The following is a 21,066-nucleotide window of genomic DNA, read 5'->3' as shown; positions in this document are numbered from 1 at the left end:
TTTTTGCTCCAAGTGACAGCTCCTCCTGGGCCCTATAGCTCTTGGATGCTCCTTCCTCCTCTCATCTTCTGGCAACCACTTCATCAGCAAATCCTTCAGTGATGCTCTTACTGGCAGGCCCAAGATGCAGCTATTTGAATTCTGCCTTTTGTTTTTAACCAGGTTCATTTTCTCCCCTCTCCAGGCCATGGATAATTCCCTTGGAGGGGCTCCTGCAGCCTCAGACATCTGACTGCCACTTGCCCTGCTCACCCAGACAACTGGCAATCCATTTGTTTTCAGTCTCCTGGAACAAGCCTGGCCTTTTATTTCCTTTTATTTCTCCTGCCCTGCCAGCAGCCCTGAAGCTCCCTTGTCAAAGGGAGAGAGGAGAAGAGTTATGCTCCACACACTGAGATGTGGCTGGCACTGCTGTGAGATGGGAAGCAGGCCTGGATTTGGCCATGTGGCCCAGATGTTTTGAGGTTGATTCATTTGTTTGCTGCTTTTCTTGATGCCTGCTGCTCTGCTCTGGAGGATCTCAGATTTTGTTAGAAGCAAATTGAAATGAATAATAAAAGAAAAAAACAAAACAGGGAAGAAAAGAACAGAAAGTGTTGGAGGAAGCAGTGACATTTGGAAATGTACATGAGGCAACGTGGTGATGTTTGCTTCAGTCTGCTGAAAGCTGGAGACAACAGCTTGGAGGAAGATGGATGATCTCCCCCTTGGCTGCCATCCCTTTCCTCTGCTGCATTCCCTGAGCTTGCTCCCTTTGCTCTTTCCCCCTGCAGCCTCTAAGTGGGTGCTGGGTGGCATTTGGATAATAACCAGACCTGAGGATTTCACTCAGTTCTGGGAGCTGTGCTGCAGAGGCCTGACATTTCTGGAGGAGCAGCCAAACTGGAGGAGCTTTGCAAGTCCTGCACACCCTGGGCTGAGCATCCACCCTCTGAACACTGAGGTGGTGCCTCAGCTTTGCATCCCAGGGAGGGGGAGCTGGGGAAAGCATCATCAACTCCAGCCTTGCATAGATACAGGGTTTAACAGCTCCCTGCCTGCACTTCAACCTCTATGATCAACACAAGCATCGATCAGAGTGAGGCACAAGCTGAAAAATTCAGGTCCCAGCCCAAAAATATGAATGTGCCAGCATTTGGGTGTGCAGTTCTGGAGCTGGAGTTTGACTCATTTGCAAATAGAGACCCTCTAAAACATGGATCAAAGTTCGAATTCCTGTCCCTCCAAAATTAAAGAGTGAAGAAATTTTGAGAACTGAGTGTTTTGGTTCTGGGCCATCTGAGAGGGGTGAAGTATGTGCTTTAAGTGTTTTGTTGAATAGGAAGAGACTTGAGCACGTGCTTAATGTTATTAAGTGCTTAACTGCTTCTGTTGAATCAGGGCTCCCCTCCCCAGCTTTTAAAGTCAATTCTAAACCCTTAGGCTGCATCTGAAAGGATTTGGAAAAGAAGTGGCATCCAGACACTGCTGGGTGTTTGACTGCTGAGCTCTGCATTCCTGCTTTGAAGGCTGGTTCCTCTGAATCTGCTCTCACTGCTATTCCAAACCATCTCCACGGCTTGTCCCTGCCACCAGGTGACCAAGGAGAGAGCACAGAGGGTGAAGGACATTTAGGACATTTAACACGGGCCCTGGCACAGCTCCTAGAGGAGTTTGGATATCCTGCACTTTCCATCAGTGATCCCAAGGCAGCATGGTAACACCAGGGTTGCTGCCTGAGGGGTTTGCTTGTCTCCAGGACCCTCTTCAATCCCAGCAGGGACTGTTAGGATACACTTTTAACTTTCTCTGTAGCTCAGACCAAAAAAATCTCACCTAAGATTCCTTCATCCAACATCTACTTGCTGCGTGAGCTGTGTCTGTTTTTAAGGGATATGCCTGAAAATAAAGACCTAAATTTATAAACCAAAATGTTTAAATAAATAATAATTTTTTTAAAAACCCCAAAAAGCAAAAAAAAAAAAAAAAAAACCAAAAAACAAACCAACCAAAAATAAACCAAACCAAAAACAAAAAAAACCAAACCAAACCAAAAAACCAACCAAAAAAACAAAAAGAGAAAAACCAAAAAACCTAAAAGCAAAACAACTCTGTAGTCCACCTGGTCTAGTGGAAGGTGTCCCTGCCCATGGCTGAGGGTTTGGAACTGGATGATTTTAAAAGTCCCTTCCAAGCCAAGCCATTCTGTGATTCTGTGATGCTGTTTTGCTGGCCCAGCTGAAGAGACCCTGCAGGCCTCCTGATGGCCCCTTTTGGTGCTTGTAACCAGCTTCCCCTTGGTGTGGGGTGTAGGTGGCTACAAGGAGTGGGTGACATGAGCTAAGCTGGCTTGCTGTGATCCCAGGAATGCAATTGATCCCTCCCTGACAGCAGGGAACTGAGAGTGGCTGCAGGCAGTGAGCTTTGCAGCCAGCAGAGATGATGCTGGAAACAAGGTGTCCCCAAAAATCTGCAGCAAGAGGATGTGAACCTCACCCCCTGAAGCAGCCTTTTGGTGGCAAAAAAAGCTGGAGCTGTGCTTGAGAGGAATGAGGCTCCAGAAAAGAAGTGGAAAATAAAGAATTTTTCCTGCTTTACAGGTAGAAGAGTATCTGAGACCAGGATGGAAATAGATGGAAAACCTATGCACAGATGAAAGGCTTGAAATGAAATCCATTATGCATGAGACTAACAGTTGGAATCTGAGAAGCACTGGGAGGTAATCATCTGAAAAGTGGGAACAGTTCTGGGCAACAATACCAGCCCATTGCAGGAGCATCCAAAAGGTTCCCAGAATCTGCCTTTGTGAGGAGCTGAAATTGCAGGGATGGAGTGGCCTCTGGACAAACCAAACCTTCCTTCCCCCATGTCCTCTCCCAGGTCTGGAGGGCTTCTGGCTCAGGCCAGGCCAGTTCTGCCCCACAACAAGCAGTGCCATATGAGAGAGGCTTTGATTGGCAATTTTGAAATGGAATAACAAGTTCCAGGCTATTTTTCTATTTTTCTGTGTGAAGACACAGTCCTGTCTGCACATCTGATGGCAATGCAGCACATGGTAATGTAAAGATGCAGCATGCCCTGAATGAACAGTTCAGCTGTGAGAATCAGATCAAAGTTTTTGGGCCAATAATTTCTGGAAATTGAAATGCCATTCTTTCCTCTTGCAGGTTTGCAGGTGCCTGGGTTAATAGAAAATGCTTTCTTCCAGGACAAAAGCTTTCATTAGAGAAGATTAAAAAGTGTTATTCCCTCTTATGCCAAGATTGATAAGAGGGTCAATGATAAAAAAAACCATAAACCAGCAGAAATTCATGTACCTCTGCAGGTCAGTTTGCACCTGATTTCAAACTCAACCTTTCACAGAACCACAGAATCATTTAGGCTGGAAAAGACTTTTAAGGAGTCAGGCAAACATGAGGATGGAGTGACAAAACATACAGGGTAGAACTGCAGGAATAAATGTTCCCATGGCAGGGACCAGAGCTGCTCCCATCCTGCAAGGTGGGAAAGGAGTTGCACAGGTTTCTCAAAGGAGAATGGAGCTGAATTTGTGGGTCATTCTGTAAAACCTGCAGCTCTTCAGTTCAGATTTTAAGGTAAGGCTCAGAGGCTGGCAGCAAGAGCCTCCAGAGCCCTTTCAGACCCTGCTGGTTTTGTGCCCTGGGCTCTGTGGCTGCACCCCTGACCTTCCCAGCTTTATGGGACTCACTGATGCAAAGCCTGGGCCAGTGACACCTTCCTGCAAGAGCTCTGTGTTTGTTCTCCTCAGAGCAGTGGAAAAGGAACTTTTTCAGGCAAAATGATTTATGGTTTTGGGTTTTTTCAGTGGTTCCTTGACCTGCTGTTGTTATACACTAAAGAGACTCACTGCTGTTATTTCCTCTGAGTATTTTCCTCTGAGCTCCAGGCTCCCATCATGTGCCAGCTTCAGCTGAGGGGTCCCAAGGCCATCCAAAGAGCATAACTGCAGCCACCTGTGCCTTCATCACAGGCAATTTGAATGCAAGTTGTACTTCAGGTTACATCCTTTTTTCCCTGGAAAAGTTCCTTCTGTTGGGAGTTTCTTCCTGGCTGTCTAAATCTCAAGTTGTAATTGAAGTTCCAGGGGCTGATTGCTCACAGTTTAATAGGTATTCTTTCACAAAGTCCATGATGCTGAGGGCTGCCCCCAGCCCAAAGTGCTCAATGAACACTGGCAGCATGGGTGTAAGAAGGCATTAAACTAAGCAGAAGTTCATGCATCCAAATTTAGGCACTTTAAAAATATATATGAAACCAGTCCAGGACAAGAAAAGGAGTCAAAACACAAGAACACCAGACATGATATTGTAAGGATGAATTGAAAGTAACTGGAGCAGAACTCAACTGACATCATCTGCTTGGGGATGAGGGAAAAAAAAAGTGGGAAAGGAAATGTCACTTGGAATAGTCCAGCTCTGACTTATCTGAAGTGTCCATGAGCCTGAGGAGGGAATGCAGCCCCATCAGTGAGCATCAGGGCATGATGAATTAGGTGATCTGCTGAAATGCTGGTGAAGTTTCTTTGTGGTGAACCATGAGGGTGGGAGCTTCAAGCTCTGGTTCTTGTCAGCTGTGAACATCATAAGTGACACTGGTTTGTTGAACTTCATTTTCTCCCTCCCTGTGCTGTCCTTATCAGACCTTCTCTTATCCTTAGAACACAGGTTAAAATGGAGCTGATCTTGCCTGGCTTTCATTGAAAGGTTAAAATGCAGCTGATATTGCCTGGCTTTCATTGAATCACAGAATGGTTAAGGTTGGAAAAAATCTGTAAGATCTTCGAGTCCACCCACATACACAGCACCACTGTGTTCACCACTAACCCACATCCCCAGGTACCACATCCACAATGTTTTTGAACATTTCCAGCACCCCATGCTGCCCTGGGCACCCCGTTCCAATGCCTGACCACCCTGTCAGTGAAGAAATCTTTCCCAATATCCAATCTAAACCTACCCTGGTGCAACCTGAGGCCATTTCCTATGGTCCTGCCTGGCTACAGCCTCCTTTAAGGTGGTTGTAGAGAATGAGAATGTCACCCTTGAGTCTTTTCCACCTTTCCATCAAATTTTCTCACAGATCTTCCCTAATCAAGGGATTAGAAGCAAGTTTAGCATCCCCTTTGCCAGTGTGACACCTGGCAGGTACTGGGCATTGCAGAGCAGCAGTGACTCCTTTTTGGGCTCAGGGCTCACCTCTCCTCCACAGGTTCTGCATGAAGTGGGTCTCTCATGGCCCTGGGGAGCACCACAGTGCTGGAGGCAGCAGTGGGTGATCCAAACCCAGCCCTTTCCCTGACACAACAGATGGGCTGCTGCTGTGAGAAGGAAATGAATGTCATTGCATGGCTTGCAGTCTGACAGGAATATCTGGAGAAGCTCTAATGTTGCTTCCCCACAAGCAGCTGTTGTCTGCATCCTCTTCCATGGCCTCCTGGGTGACTTCTTATTTTGAAAACAGTCCATCCTTCCTTCCACATTCCGTCTGGATGGAGGTTTTTGCTGGAGGGTTTCCTGCTCTTCTCCCCATTCCTGCACAGCTCTGCTGTCCCTGTTGTGCCAGCACAACTGCTCACCCTTAAAAGTGGATCACTGAAATATCAGCAAAAAAGGAAAGAAGTTATTTTGGTTTTTTTTTAACTCAGACCAGAATAGAGATCTATTTTCCAGCCACACTCCCAGCACAGCTGGTGGAACAATGCTCTGCAGCAGAGGAAAAGCAGAAAATACCCAAATGAACAGTTTGGAGCAGGGAGGGGCAGCGCTGCCCTCGCTGGATCCATCACATCTCCTCCTCTCCTGCATCAGCTGAGGGGAGTTGGACTCTCACAGTGACCCCCTGGAAAATGTCTTTTGATGGGAGACCACAGCCACAGCAGATGAGAGCCAGCCCTTGAGAAACTGGGCCCTTGAGGGATCTAATCAAGCTTCCAGGGGTTCCCAATGCAGCAGTTTTTGTCACAACATCACAAACGTGGCAGTGTTTTGACAGGCTGGGGCAGTGCTTGTCATCTGAATACCGTGAGTTTGTGTTAAAGATTCTACTCCACTTTCCACGAATCTGGCCTCTGTGCCTTGTTGACAGCAGGGAAATATTTCAGTGCTGTACAAATGCAAGTAAATAAATGCAGAAGGTTGAAAATGCATCGTAGGTATGCTGCCGTTACCTAGCACCCAGAGAAATTAGTTTTGTTTGACAAAAAATGGAAACACCGCCAGGATATTTTGCTCCAGTTTAGCTTGTTTGCTAGAATTGTTTGTGGTTAGTAATGAGCACAAGGTTCACTTGTAATAATAATGTAACCATGGTAATATGATAACACAGGCTGATGCCAGGCTGATTTGCTGATAAGATTTATGCCCTATTATATTATCCAATGCAATTAAGAAATACTTGGACAATTAACATTAGAATAGATTAAAATAAAGGATCAGACAGCTGTGGGTCTCAGGCACAGTCCCCAAGTGTTTGTGTCACCCTGCTGTGTTTCAATGAGCAAGGAAAGCATTTGCTTTCATTTCACCAACAGGGAATTGTCATGTTCCTCATTTTTTCCAATTCCCCACACTCATTTTAGTGTGACAGGTCAGAAATGAACCTAGGAGAAGCAACAAGTGTTAATTGGCCTCATTCAATCTAAATTGAATTTGATGATCAGCGGGGTGAAAGACAAATGTGTGGGTTGGGATTAGGGGTTTGCTCCCAGTGGGAAGGAAATGACCAGGAGATGGGGGTCAGAATCTCTCACCCCTTGCCTGTGGGTTGGGAGTTCACTGAGCCAACCACTACTTTCCCAGGATTCCTTTTATATTACCAGAGGCAGCTCTTTCTTGTCTTGTAAGCTCTGTGGGGCAGAGATCATCTCTTCATTCCCCATCTATGAATCCTCAAGGAGCACAACATTTCCACCACTTAATAATACAAGCACAGGAGATGAGGCAGGATAATCACGAGAGATGAGCCATTTCATAACCGCCTCTGTAGCAGACACAGTTACATCTCTCACAACATCCTAGCAACAGAGCTCCTCAATCATCAGCTCTGCTCCTTACCTGCACACACCTCACTGCCTCACTCCTTGCTGTTTCCACATTCAGTGGGGAATCTGGGATCATTTGTGGAGAATTTAATCTGAATTCCCCAGTGAAGGGATAGCAGCTTTCCAAAGGAGTGTAAGAACAAGTCCTTCAGCTTTGCTATAAGCAAGGAGATGAATGGAAGACAATTTTGGACTCTTTTTTTTTTTTTTTTTCATGTGAGAGTCCTATTATTCAGCCCTTGCTAAGAGTTTTGAGGTGTTTGGTTTGCTGAGACAAACCAAACATCTCAAAACTCCAAAGGTCCAGGCAGAGCTAATGTGGAGACTGGGGCCTCTCTCTTCTCTCAGACGGGTTTTTCATTGGGATTAACTGCAGTGTAACTGAGGGGGAGAAACCAATCTCAGTCTCTTGTTCCCCATGTGCTTAAAATCTTCATTTTACTTAAGAATGATACCTACCCCTTTCTCCATCTTCTCACCTTATTTTCCCATTTTGCTGCTTATGAGCCTTTCATTTTGCTGTTTTCTGAGTGGCTTCCTGAGTAAATTAAAAGGCCTGTATTTTGTGCTCATTCTCTGCTCTTCCTCCTGCCTTCATACCCTGCCTTTCCAGGCTCTCTCCTCCCTTGTCCCCATGACCTGCACTCCATGAGCTGCATCCTAGTTCTCGAATGGTCTCTCCGGCCCTCCCCTCCCTTGTTTTGTCTTAGGTGTTTTCCTTCTGTTATTCACATAAATTGTCATTTCTTGCTGGCTGCTCAACTGCACATCTCCTCCTCCCATGCTGTCCAGCCTCCCCAGTCCCACTGCTTCCCAGGCACCTCACTCCTTCCTCGATGGGGAAAAAGCTCAGTTTCTCTCCATCAGATCCTCCTTCCCTTGCTCCTTGCTGACCCTATAACCACATGGTGAGCCTGGTTCACTCCAAGCTGTGTTCTCCCCTTGTGTGATGTAGGGAGTTGACTGCTCTGGCAGCTCCTGTGGTTCTTTTCCTTTCAGGAACTAATGCACTGTGAAGGATGAACACAGAAATGTCAGCAGAGAGTCCTGGAGACAGCACCTTGTACTCCTCAGAGTGAAAGAGGTGAATTGGGAAGGAGGAATCAGGCTGAAATCTACAGATGATGAGTGGCAAAATCAAAAAAAAAATATCATTAAGACAGATTTTATTCCGCTGTATTTTATTTTGGAAGCAACATACACATTGTACAGCGCACAACAGCACAGAAAGAGCTGAAATAGCTTTGCATAAATATTGCATGAAGCTTTGTGTGCAAACACATACGAGGCACAGAGCTATATGCAAAACCTGGCTACAAAGGGTGAAGGAAAATGTGGAAGCTTTTGCTTCCATATCTGGAGAGCTTCTGGTGCTCTTGGAAAAGTCACTCTGCATTGCAATACAAGTTTCAGCATCAACATGCTCAGGGATGCCGTGAGCCAAGATCCATGCAAGAGGGAAAGCCATGGAGTGGATTTTAAAGTCAGCAGGGGTGGCCTAAATGCTGTGGGGCAGGGGTTGAACCTATTTCTGGGTCTTTTATGGGCACAGATACACAAAAGGAGGAGAGAGACAGAGGTCCAGCATGTGGCTTCTTTTTATTTCCAGTTTATCTTAGCAACCTCAGGTGAGCTGGGATGATGTGGAGAGACCCTTTGAAAAGTCACTCCCAATTCAAGCTAAAAGATGACCATAGATGCCCTGCACTGCCACAGCTGTGGGCTGAAGCTGCAAAAAGAAACAGAGATGGCTTTAGCTTCAACCATCCTCTGAGCACGTGCCCTCACCTGCATCTGGGCCAGGATTTGGGAGAGCTGGTTTTAAGCTGCAAGAAGAAGTGGATGTCCTTTTTTGAAAGCACTTTACAGTGGTTTAAGAGGACTGTGAAGTAAAGGATTTTGCCAGCTGTGGCTCTCAGGACAAGGACCCACCAGCTATGGCACAGCGCTGTGTTGTGTGCTGCAAACAGCAGGGCAGTGAGGAGACAAATTCCATCTGAGACCTTCCAGTACCACAAACAAAATCTTTTCAGGGATAGTGAGAAAGAGCATTTCATTATGTTCATAATGTCCATGAGAGCTACTGTACAGTGGGCTCACATCTTCCCAAACAAACCCCACATTGTGGAGGACTCAATACTTGTTTCTTCCTCTTCCATTTTCTCCCCTTAGTACATGTCTGCAAGTCAATTTTCAATTTTTTGAAACTAACATTTTCTTTTTTTTCCCCTTCAGCATCTGCATTCCACTCTCCGCCTCTTTCCACCACATGCCCATTGAAAACCTAATTGCAGATCCTTTGCTGCAATTAGCCTGCGTGCTGCTGCAAAGTTCACTTCATTGTGGCTTTTTTGGGCTGGTTTACTCACACAGGCTTTGAATCAACTGCTCACCAGTGCTTTGGTCCCACTGCCCATGCCATGGTCAGCACCCCAGTGCAAGGACTTCCATGTTCTCCTCTGCTTTTTTCCACTTTTCCCTCTCCTTACGCCCTCACCTCTTCATGCCTGGATTTTTTTTTTTTTCCCAGATGCATAATTTTTGTTCCTGGTCACTTTTCCCTCTCCTTACACCCTCACCTCTTCATGCCTGGATTTTTTTTTCCCCAGATGCATTGTTTTTGTTCCTGGTTTGGATGTGCTGGTCTGTAAAAGCAGCGTTTGGCTTTAAATTGACAGAGGGCAGGTTTAGATTAGGAATTAGGAAGAAATTCTTCTCTGTGAGGGTATGAGGCACAGGTTGCCCATAGAAGCTGTGGATGCTCCATCCCTGGCAGTGTTCCAGGCCAGTTTGGACGGAGCTTGGAGCAGCCAGGTCTAGTGGAGGTGTCCGTGCCCATGGCACAGCGGGGTTGGAACGAGGTGGTTTTAATATCCCAACTCAAACCATTCTGTGATTCTATAATAATAACTCCGTCATCACTCTGTGATGGTCCGTGACTACACCGTGCAGGGCTCCAGAAGTCACGGATGGAGTTTTTGGGAAGGTCAGCGGTTTGCACTCCTGCATCCCCCACCTTCCCGCAGCCCGCGGCGAGCGGAGGTGAGAGGAGGAGGAGGAGGAGGAGGAGGAGGAAGAAGATGAGGAGAGAGGCGATCACGGGCGTGGAGCCGCGGCCGGGCGGGGAGGAAGGCGGGCTGGAAGGAGGGATGGAGGAGGGATGGAGGCGGGCGGTGGGCGGGCGCGGGGCGGCGGCAGCCGGGGAAGCAGCCGGGCGCCCCGCGGACCATTCGCGCCCGGCGGCGGCGGCAGCGGCGGCGTCGGCGCGGGGCTCGGCGCGGTGCCCCCGCGGGCAGGGCTGGCAGCGGCGGCCGCCCCCGTCCCCGGCGATGAAGGCGAGCCCCGTGGCGAGCGCCGCGGCGGCGGCGGGGCCGGGGCAGGCGGCGGGGGGAGCCGCGGGGGCGCCGCGGGAGCCCGATGCGCGCTGGCGGGAGAAGGGCGAAGCGGAGGCGGAGCGGCAGCGCACCCGGGAGCGGCTGGAGGCCACGCTGGCCGGGCTGGGCGAGCTGGAGTACCTGCGGCAGCGGCAGGAGCTGCTGGTGAAGAGCCTCCTGCTGCGGCGGCCGGCGGGAGTGGGGCCCGGGGCGCAGGGCGGCCGCGGGGAGCCGCCGGCAGAGGGGCCGCCGCCGCGCAGCCTGGAGGAGAAGTTCCTGGAGGAGAACATCCTCCTCCTGCGGAGGCAGCTGGTGAGCGGGGGCGGGGGGCGCCGCGGGATGCGAGTGAGTGGCGAACGCCGCGGGATGCGGGCGGGGAGCGCCGGGGATGCGGGCGGGGAGCGCCGGGCGATGCGCGCCCCCTCGGTGCCCCCGTGTCGCTGTGACCCGCGGGTGTGCCCATGTCTCTGTGACCCGCGGGTGCTGCCCATGTCGCTGTGACTCGCTCGGTGCCCCCGTGTCGCTGTGACCCGCGGGTGTGCCCGTGTCGCTGTGACTCCGCTGCCCGCCGTGAGCCGAGGAAGGAGCAGGGTCGCCCCGCGGGCGGCGCCCCCGGCCCGCTGTCACCCGGCACGGCGCGCAGGTGAGGGCGGGCCGGTGACAGCTCGGAGGTGGCCGGGTGGTGCCGGCGTTGTGCCGGTGGCCGCACGGTTCTCCTCGGGTCCCGGAGCCGGGCCGGCGGTGCCACTTCCATTCATGGCAAGAGAGGCGCCGCCGTTGCCATGAATGGAAGTTGGGAGCCGGCTCCGGGTCCAGCCCCGGGAGGAGGCAGCGGGCGCTCGGGCACCGGCGGGATCGGGCCCGTAAGGAAGGGATGCTTTTGTTGGACGACGCGCTTTGGAGCTGGTGTGGGAAGAGATGGAGGGCGGCATGAAGCGGCAGATCATTTTTCAATGAAAATAGCGTACAGCTGTGCCTGGCGCTCTTTGTGCGCGGCTCAGCATTTGCTTTCACCCAGGGAGAAGTTGGATTGCGTGATTTATTTCCCTGATTTTTTCTTTTCCCCACCCCACCCCTCGTTTTTCCTCCTTTCTTTTTTATTTTTTCTTGTTACCCTTTTGGTTTAGTTAGGTTAGGGTTATTTCCTTTTTAAAAAGACAAAAATAATTTTTTTTTTTTCTGCTGAGAAGGGGCTGGCTGGCGGCCGAGAGCCGTAGTGAAGGACCACGGAATCATTACTCAAAAAAAAAAAAAAAGTCGGAGATTTGTGGTAGCACTTTAATTTGTGCACTTGACATTGCAGATTGGAACCAGATGCGGTGCTGACTGGGGGAGGGGGCGCTGGTGGCAGTAGGTGGCGCAGCGAAGTCATCCCTTGAACCCATCACCTCCTCCAGCCTGGCTGCCAGCCAGCCCTGGCTCCCGCAGGAATGGGGGAGAAGGCTTTGGGTCACTCCTTTGGTTCTCCAAAGGATGGCCTTAAATACCAGCACGCCTTCAACCAGTGCTTGCCGGTGCTTTTAGCATTTGCTCTCCCTTTGCCCAAGGCCAGGCTGGACAGGGATCTGAGCAACTGGTCTAGTGGAAGGTGTCCCTGTCCATGGCAAGGAGGTTGGAACAAGGTGATCTCTAGGGTTCCTTCCAACCCAAACCCTTCTATGAACCTATGATTCTATGACTGGTTCACTCTATGGAAAAGATTATCCTGGATTTAATGGGTTCAGAACTAGTCCAGCTATGAGCATCAAAACTCATTGCAATGAATGTGTCAGAGCACCCCTGGGTACCAGTCAAATGATGCATTCAAAGAAACAAAAGTAGATGAACCTTCCTCCTGCCTCCTCCCCTGTCCCCAAAGCCAGAGCAATTAAAGGGTATGAAGCTGAACAGATGATGGATAAGCAACATTATAATACGCTGGGGGAAACTGATTGTGTTGACCGTGGGTTAATGAGTGCCTTGCAAAATAATTTCTTATTGCTTATTTTATGCCATCAAATTACCTTCATAAATAGCCTTAAAATTCATCTCGCAGCAATTTCATACAATTATAATGGGAGAAGAGGAAGAATTACTCTTCCTTCCTGCTGCACTGCAAAACTAATAAAAGGGCTGTGATCCCAGCCCTGGGAATCTCCCTCTCTGGATGGTGGACTCTGAGCTCATCATGTGCAGCACAACAAGGCGGTTCCCACACCACAGGCACTTGTTGGCAGAGCTGTTTGGTGCCATTGTGTGAGCAGATGTGATCTCTGAGTAACACCAGTGTGGTGGGGAACGTGCCCTGCTCGGCTGGCACGGCCATCCTTGCCCGTTCCATGGGCACAGGTCTGGCTGGGCCCTATCACACAATCCAGCTTTGTTCTTCCAGCTGTGGTCAGCACAGCCCGTTGGTCTTTCTGAGCTGTGGGACATGCTCCTCATGCAGAACTGGCTGGAACAGGCTCGGATGAAGTGCCTGCATAATTTTTCACTGAAGTATTTATCCAGAGCATCCATCTAAAATGTCAGGGCTTTGTTTGGTTTTTATATAAAAGAATATCGACGAGGTGTTTCACAAGGCTTAGATAGAGAAGTCTGTTGGTCCTTGGGACCCCTTCACATCTGCCCCACTGAAGGAACTGATGTTCTTTGTCCTCTTCTTTTGCAGAACTGCTTGAGGAGGAGGGATGCTGGGTTATTAAATCAGTTGCAAGAGCTGGATAAGCAAATAAGTGATCTCCGCCTGGACGTGGAGAAAACGACAGATGAGCACCTGGAGACAGACAGTCGTCCAAGTTCAGGTAAGGGCAGTGCTCAGCAAAATCCAGCCTCCCCTGGGACCTGGAATTAAACTGGCTGTAGATTTTAGTGCTGGAGTTTTCAGTACTGCAGCAGTAAATGTCTACATCTCGTTCACACTCTGATAATTAATCCCTACTAACAGAGTTCAGTGACCACTGAAAAGGCTGCTGGTTGCTCCTTTCAGGGGAGCATTTCAAGCTTAATTAGATTTTTAGTGTTTGGGGCATTTGTTTTTTCAAGGCCATCCTCACATTAGTTCGAAAAGTTCCAATTGTTGTGTATATTAGGGAGGAGGCTGAAGGAAAAATGGTGAAAAGAAGCACCATTATCAGGAGGAGGATATCAAAAGTGGTCATACAGCCAGAAAGGAGCATGGAATCAAACACTTTCATCCCCCATATATTGAATTTCATCTCATTCTAACTGTGTTGAAGCCAGTAAGTGGTATTTAACTATGGGGAGCCTTTCCTAGAGGCCCCTAGACGTGTTCTGAACACACCAAAAAGTGGAGAATCCTCCAACTAGCAATGGTTAAAGCCATTGCTAATTTCCAGTCTGCATCTGACTTGTTCCAGCACTGATATTTTTATATCCTTTTCTCCCTTGAAGAAAGGTCTTTTCTAATAGCCAGCTTTTCCTCCTCTTGGAGGTGCTATACATTATAATTCTGGCTTTCATTTGATGAGCTAAACAGGTCAAGTTCTTGAAGTCATTCATTTTAAGGCATTTTTCCAAGCTCCTAAATAGCTTGGTGGCCTCCTTCCAATTCTTTAGCTTTGTTTTATGCATGCTGGATTCAAGGACTGGGCTCACCGTTCCAGTGTTTCTTACCAGGGCCATGTAGAACTGCTGAAGTCATTTCCCTGCTGCTATTCATTAGCCTCTTTGTACATCCAACAATCTCATTAGCTTTTTTTTTTTTTTTTTGCCATATCATTAAGCTTGATTGAGCTGCTTTTCCACGCTGACTAAGCCCTTTCCAAGATTATTGTTTTCCAGGATGCATCCCCATTCTGTAGGCATGCTCTGCATTCCTTACTCCTAAATGAACAATTTAAATTTTGGTTGTGGTATGTCATTTTTCCTTGAGTAGTCCCAGTTTACCAGGAAATTAAATTTGCTGCATCTGCACATTATTTACCATTTTTCTTTTTTCTTGTAATCCACAAATATTATGTTTATCTCCAGAACTTTGAGGAAAGTAATGGATAGCACTGGGCCCAGCACTTCTATAGTTAAGTAATAGTTGGGGAGTCTGGCTTGGAAGTATAACACTCTATTAAATGAGTGAGCTGCCAAACACAGCCTGGATCCTTGTTGCTAAAATCTGAAAATCCCTGCAAGGGTTAGAACCCCAACCCTTGTAAAGTTTAAAAAAAAATCCATATGCTAAGATAAGTTCTGCTGTTTTGAGTGCTTTACTTTTAAACAAAGCAAATTCATGGCAATAAGGATATTACTAAATTGTTGGCTGTTTTTGGGGTGACTGAATGAAATCCCATAACTACGTGTTAGAGCAAGCCAACTCAAACACCAGCTTGACTGCCTTTCTAGGGACACAAATAGTAACTTTGTGTAGACATAACTAATATAAATCCAAACTCTTATTTTTATAGGGTTTTATGAGCTGAGTGATGGAGCTTCTGGATCGCTTTCCAATTCATCTAACTCTGTCTTCAGTGAGTGTTTATCCAGTTGCCATTCTAGCACTTGCTTTTGCAGCCCTTTGGAGGCAACACTGAATATCTCAGATGGACGCCCTAAATCTGCAGGTATAGTAAAAGCAGGTGGAATACATCATACTCCAGGAGGTGGCTTTGGCTTTGGAAATACTGCCTCAGGAGTACCTGGGTTGGATTAACCCTTCTTCCTTTCATGTGCCATATAATGCTCTGAAAAGATCCCAGTGCCTCTCACGCACATGGGTCATGAGGCAGGACTGTTTGCCCTGCACTGCTCCAGCTTTGCACATGAATTTGTCACTCTAAACACATAAAAATGGCATGTGAAGATCTGGCAGCTGCTCTACCCAGCAGAGGGCAGTGGTACCTGTACACAGAAACACATCAGTCAGCTGATTTCTCTTTCTTTAGAAAAGCATTTTTAGTGAATAGTAATTATTAATAATAGCTCTTAGCCATGTCAGCATTAAAGTCACAGAGGAGGGAGCTGGCTACAGGTTTTAGGGGGTCAGGGCACATGTTTTTAGCAGTCCTTTTGTCAATTCTGATGGTCCTTGACCCTGGGTGAGCGTGGTGAGGTGTATTCTTAATTTATATAGTATAGACATCATGAACAGGCCAGGTACATTTTGTCTCTTGTGCAGAGACCAGTCTGAAGATGCAAGCCTTGATTTGTGAGATGGTTCATTAGGAAGGCCTCCTCTGTTCTCCAGAAGAGACTCTTAATAGGGCTGCTGTGATCCAGTGTTACTGACTGCAGAGCTTTTCAAAAGCTTTAGCTCATTCTGGGCTGGGGAGGATGATTCCAACCACAGTATTTCCACTTTGCATTCTGCTCCTTAAGGTTACCTATTAGTGATTTGTTGTGAATCAAGGACAGAATAATTCATGCTCTTGTGTTTCTGAATTGGGAAAATGCAGCCTGGAATACATTCATTCTGAGATGCTGACAAGTCCTCTAAGTTTTCCTGTGAGCAGCTCGAGGTAATTTAATGCTCCCTGTTGTAAGGTATATGTGATCTTCATGTGCCATACATCAAAACAAGAAAAAAAAAAACACACACAAGGAATTCCAGCTGATTCCATTACTATTTTTTCTGTATACATCACAAAGACATATACCTCTCATTATTCATACAGTCTCACTTTCAGGGATGAAATTTCACAAACTGACAAATTTCAAAAATGCCTTTTTGTCAACATTCTTTGAAGCCAACATAGAATTTAGGAAATGTAGGAAAACTGAGAGGTGATCTGGAGGAAGTTTATGCTCTTAACTTCCCTGTTCATCCTCTCCTGCTCACACAGGAACATCATCTCTATCAGCAAATTTCATCAATGCCCATGAGACCTCTTTGAAATAAGCCTTAGATAAGTGATGAGCACTGAGCATTCCAATCAGAGTACCCTGGCTGAAGTTTCCAGCCCAAGGGCAGAAAACAGGACTGGCAGAGGATCACTTAGATTGTACCCCTACCCAAGAAGACGGGGCAATTTAAGCTTAAAAAATAACAATAATCTTAGGTGTTTGGGTGGAAGCCCTGCTCTTAAGGTCGCTTACCTGTCTAGTAAGCTTCTTAGCCAGTAACTTAGCCAGTAATTAGCCATTAAATCTGACTCATGCATCGTGAAATGCACTGGATTTCTCTGGCAGAACTCTCTTTGCAGAGCCAAGGCTAGGATGTCAGCTGGATTGACCTGCACTTCTTGTACTTGTGTGAAAACATGTTTCCCATTCTTTAATCCCTTATCACTGAAAAGGAGCACCTGTTATTACTATTAGCATTGCTATAAATATTATTATAATAGTAACAATAATAAAAACAACAATAAAATTAAGTCTGGATATTTTTTTTCCTGACCTGAGACATGCTTGAAAGAATCCAGAAGTGAAATTTGTCAATAAGCTACAAGAATTAATTGTTCTCTTGTCTGTATTTTTTATGTTTCTCTTTGGATTTAAAATTCATATATGCTGAGGCCTGCAGAGTTTCACAGGTGACTGTGTAACAAATAAGAGACCCTTGCAGACTTCTGGGTGGCTTGAAAGGAAGATAGGAAGATCTTAACAACCTGGGCACAGGTTTGAAACCAATGTACACGTTCTCATTAGGGCTGTGATTTTTATTGTTTTAACCATGTTGTCCTTGTGGGGTAAATCCCACATGGATGCAGTGACAGGGAGACCCACAGAAGGATAGTGCTGCTTTTTGTGTTGCTTGAACAGCATCCCTGGTTGCAAAATTGCTGCTGCTGTAATTAAAGCTTTGCATTGTGTGCCTAGATGGACCGGTGTCCTTGGCAGCACATTAAAAACGTAGCACAGCTGTCCCTGGCAGGCTCTCTAAACTCTCCTAAAATGCCTTTCAGATCTCATAGGCTGGATGGACTATAATAAGGAAGGCCAGCATGAGGACCAGACCGCAGGCTCTGTCTGTCGCTCTTTATCCACACCGCACTCAAATTCCCTCGATGTCGTTGCAGATGTTCATCCCAAGTACCAGTGCGATCTGGTGTCTAAAAACGGGAACGACATCTACCGCTACCCCAGCCCGCTCCACGCCGTGGCTGTGCAGAGCCCCATGTTCCTCCTCCCCGTGACTGAGAACCCCCAGCGAGAAGAGGAGAGGCTCCCTTGCGATCTGAGCGACGTTTGCACCCCATCCGAAACGGACTCGGGACAATCCGCCAGCACCTTCCCCGCGCAGAGCTCCTGGCCGGCTCCGTGCCCTTCCACCAGCAAGAGGATAGACAGCTACATCTTAAGCCTGGTTCAGAAAAAGACTCACGCAGTAAGGACTAACAAACCCCGGACGAGTCTCAACGCCGATGCCACCAAAGGAATCTTGAGGCACGGGAGCATGTGTGTCCGGCAGCCGGCAGCAATGGTGGCCCACGGCAATGTGGTGAACCTGAAGAGCTCCAAGCCGGTGTGTTTGCCTCCCGGTGGGGCTCCTGCTCCAGACCACACAGCTCCCTCCCCGTTAAAGCAAAGGCCAAGGGAGCCGGCTGGGGAGCAGGTGGAGAGTAGGAAGGCCCCTTTGCCAGCAGCTTTCCCACCCAGCACAACAACAGAGCTCCAGAGCAAGCACCTGCCACGGGGCGCCAAACCAGCACCGCTGGAGCTGGGCCGCAACACGGTGGGCACAGCCGGGGATGGCCCCAAGGAGAATGGCCAGCTCTTTGCTGCATCGCCCAAAGACACCCCAGGGAAGCCGGTGGTGCTGCAGCCAGAGAACAGGGTCAGCCAGCCTCCCAAAAAGATCCTGTTGAAGAGCAGCTTGCAGGCCGCTCGCTCCTCGTCACCGGCTGTGGAGGAGAGGCCCGCGCTGGATTTCAAAAGCGAGGGCTCTTCCTCACAGAGCCTGGATGATGGGCTGCTGGTGAACGCCCAGTACATCCCGGCCCAGCAGCAGAGCATGAAGCTTCACAAAGGCACCCGCAACGTCAAGATTTTGAAAAGCTCTGCGTTGAAACACAGGTCCCACCTTGCCAACGGGGTGGAAAACAACTCACAGACCTTGAGGGAGAAAGCCAAACTGGTCGGCAAGAAGTGCCGCTTCCCCGAGGAGTTGGATACAAATAAGAAACTGAAAAAGCCCTCGTCGCGGGGGAAGAGAGGCGGCGGCCTGCCGCTGGAGCCGAGCCTCCCGGGCCGGCAGGCCGGCCTGCACAGATCCGCCCTCCGCTCCCACGGGCACGGCCGGGAGGTCGTGGTGGCCAAGCCCAAGCACAAGCGTGCCGACTACCGCCGCTGGAAGTCCTCGGCGGAGATCTCCTACGAGGAGGCCCTGCGGAGGGCGAGGAGGAACCGGCGGGAGGGCGTGGGGGTCTACTCACAGGTGCCCCTGCCCTACGTCAGCCCCTATGCCTATGTGGCCAGTGACTCGGAGTACTCGGCCGAGTGCGAGTCCTTGTTCCACTCCACCGTGGTGGACACGAGCGAGGACGAGCAGAGCAACTACACCACGAACTGCTTTGGAGACAGCGAGTCAAGCCTGAGCGAGGTGGAGTTTGTAGGGGAGAGCACGACCACCAGTGACTCTGATGAGAGTGGGGGCCTGATTTGGTCCCAGTTTGTCCAGACGCTCCCCATCCAAACAGTCACGGCACCAGAGCTGCATGAGAATGCGGCCAAGGCCTTTGTCAAAATCAAAGCCTCCCATAACCTCAAGAAGAAGATCCTCCGCTTTCGGTCAGGCTCCCTCAAGCTCATGACGACCGTCTAGTGAGGTGACTTGGTGGAATGTATCTGCTTCTGCTTTTGGAAGCAAGGTGCTTTTTTTTTGTACATATTTCCACAGTTGTTTTTTTTTTTTTTTAATACAAATATTTAAAACTTAAGGTAAATTATGTCACTTGTCTTCAGAACTTGGGTGGATACTAGTGCCTTTTATGTGGAAATAAAAGACCGTTACACTTGTTTAAAAAAACACAACACTGCCATTTCAGTGGTGAACAGCCTCCAGCGCATGGTGTCAGAAGGCTTTGAGAAAAGGCTAAAATGTTTCTGGGAATGGATCTTCCTTGCCTAGTTTTTCCAGTTCTGGTTCTCATACAGGATATCGACAGCTTAAGGTCATAAGTTTTTAGGGAATAAAGGGGAGGGAGTGAAGGTGTTTCTTAATGTTTTTGCGTGTCCCTTTCTGCTGCTGCTGTTGCCACATCTTGAACTTTTTCCTTCTGGTACTCTGGTCTGTTTTTTTTTCTTTTCTTGTTGATTCTCTTCTTGAAACTCACTCCTGTCCTCCCCCAGCCTTCCCTCACCAGGAAAGGGCTCCTGTTCAATCTGTCTCCAAGGTTAAGTCGCCTTCTCTGCAGTGCACTCTGCTCCGATCTCCTGGGAGTCCCACTGCAGATGGTGGTGGTGTCCAGAGTAAACTGCAGCTGGAGCAGCTGACCAAGTCTTAGTAACTTCATTATATTGTGTAAAACTGCTTTTTGAAAAAGAAGAAAAAAACCCATATGCATGTCATGTGCATGAGTTATCAGTAGTTTTAATATTCCTGTTGATGTCCAATTTACTGTACATCATCAATGGCTGTTTTTATATATATATATATATATATCATTGTGTAAATTAATATAACACATCATATGCTGTAATAAACAGTCTGTTTTAATACTTTTTAAAGTTTGTTACATTGGTGCAGAGCCAATCAGTGCTTTTATATTGATGTTGTCACCATTTAGATGCCTCCTGATGTGACCTGATAACGTTCCTTACATTCAGCCGTGCAGGAAAAGGGGCAAGTTTAAAATGCTGCTGTGGATATGACTTGTGCTTTGAGGGAATTGGCTTGTCACAGCTTCTCTTGTTCTTCTCATAGCTTGCATTTTTCCAAGGGCAAGGTGGGATTTAGGAGCTCAGAGGCATCTTCAGGTTGTTGCTGGTGGGCAGCTCATGTTTCAGAGCAGATGGAAGTATAACATTAATCCTGCTCTCTGTCTGGGTGCTTGAAGACTTTGGTTGGTACAACACTGGGACAGATGGATGCTTTCTGTAACCAAATCGATCTGTGGGACACAACAGGTGTCCCCATGGAATGTCCAGTAAGTGAATCCCCCAGAGCTGTATGCTCTGGGAGCTGGGCTGGGTGGAGGAGAGCACAGGTATCCATGGTGCCCTCTGTGGCTTTGGCTGTTGGCTAGCAGGGTTACAGCCCTAGCAGGGTCATGGAAGGTGACAATTGGGTCCCCCACTGGTCTCTGTCTCATTCCCTTGGGACTGAAGGGGAGTCTGGCAGCAAAGGAGAAAGGAGCCCTCCATAGGCAGCACTGCTTCCATTCACAACAAAACCTTTGGAGCTGCCTAGTGGGAATGTTGGAGGTTTTGGGCAGCTTGAGCTGATGGCTGCAGGTTCATCTTCTGCTTTGGCATCCACAAAGCAATGGACAAACAACTGGAGTGGGTACTGTGGCTGGTGTGGATTCAGGGATATGTGTGCAGCCTGTCCATTCCATAGCAAGGACTGAGCAGAGCTCTCCTTTGTGGCTCCTCTGTGTCCTTCCTGCTATCACCCACCTGAAAGGCAGAGCAGGTTTTTTTTCCCCAGGTTTCCTTCCATCACGAATGTGGAAAGGAAGGATCCATTCAGAATTCAACATCTCAGGGAGCAGCTTCTGAGACAGTGGGAACACTTTTCCTAAGAGGCACATTTTATTTTTTAATCTGCGGTGTAGTAAA

The 21,066-nt window shown here is 48.2% G+C and overlaps 1 protein-coding gene across 2 annotated transcripts; it reads left to right on the top strand.

Annotated features, from left to right (window-relative positions):
* The first annotated feature begins 10,368 nt into the window (after positions 1 to 10,368).
* On the top strand, positions 10,369 to 19,199 carry DACT1 (dishevelled binding antagonist of beta catenin 1). Of its 2 annotated transcripts, none has more exons than XM_054286680.1 (4): positions 10,369 to 10,725; positions 13,064 to 13,196; positions 14,814 to 14,969; positions 17,250 to 19,199. In XM_054286680.1, exons 1-4 carry the CDS (start codon positions 10,369 to 10,371, stop codon positions 19,106 to 19,108), a joined length of 2,505 nt encoding a protein of 834 aa, XP_054142655.1. In that variant the 3' UTR covers positions 19,109 to 19,199. The 2 variants fall into 2 exon arrangements, with proteins under 2 accessions (XP_054142655.1, XP_054142656.1); XM_054286681.1 differs by having other exon boundaries at positions 10,509 to 10,725; positions 14,814 to 14,876.
* Positions 19,200 to 21,066: the final 1,867 nt, after the last annotated feature.

The sequence above is a fragment of the Melozone crissalis genome, unplaced genomic scaffold (genome assembly GCF_028551555.1).
Source record: "Melozone crissalis strain CALT ecotype California unplaced genomic scaffold, PUWL_Pcris_2 ptg000056l_1, whole genome shotgun sequence".
Taxonomy (NCBI): Eukaryota; Metazoa; Chordata; class Aves; order Passeriformes; family Passerellidae; genus Melozone; species Melozone crissalis.
Note: the sequence above shows the minus strand (reverse complement) of the source record. Positions and strands in the feature narration are given on the sequence as shown.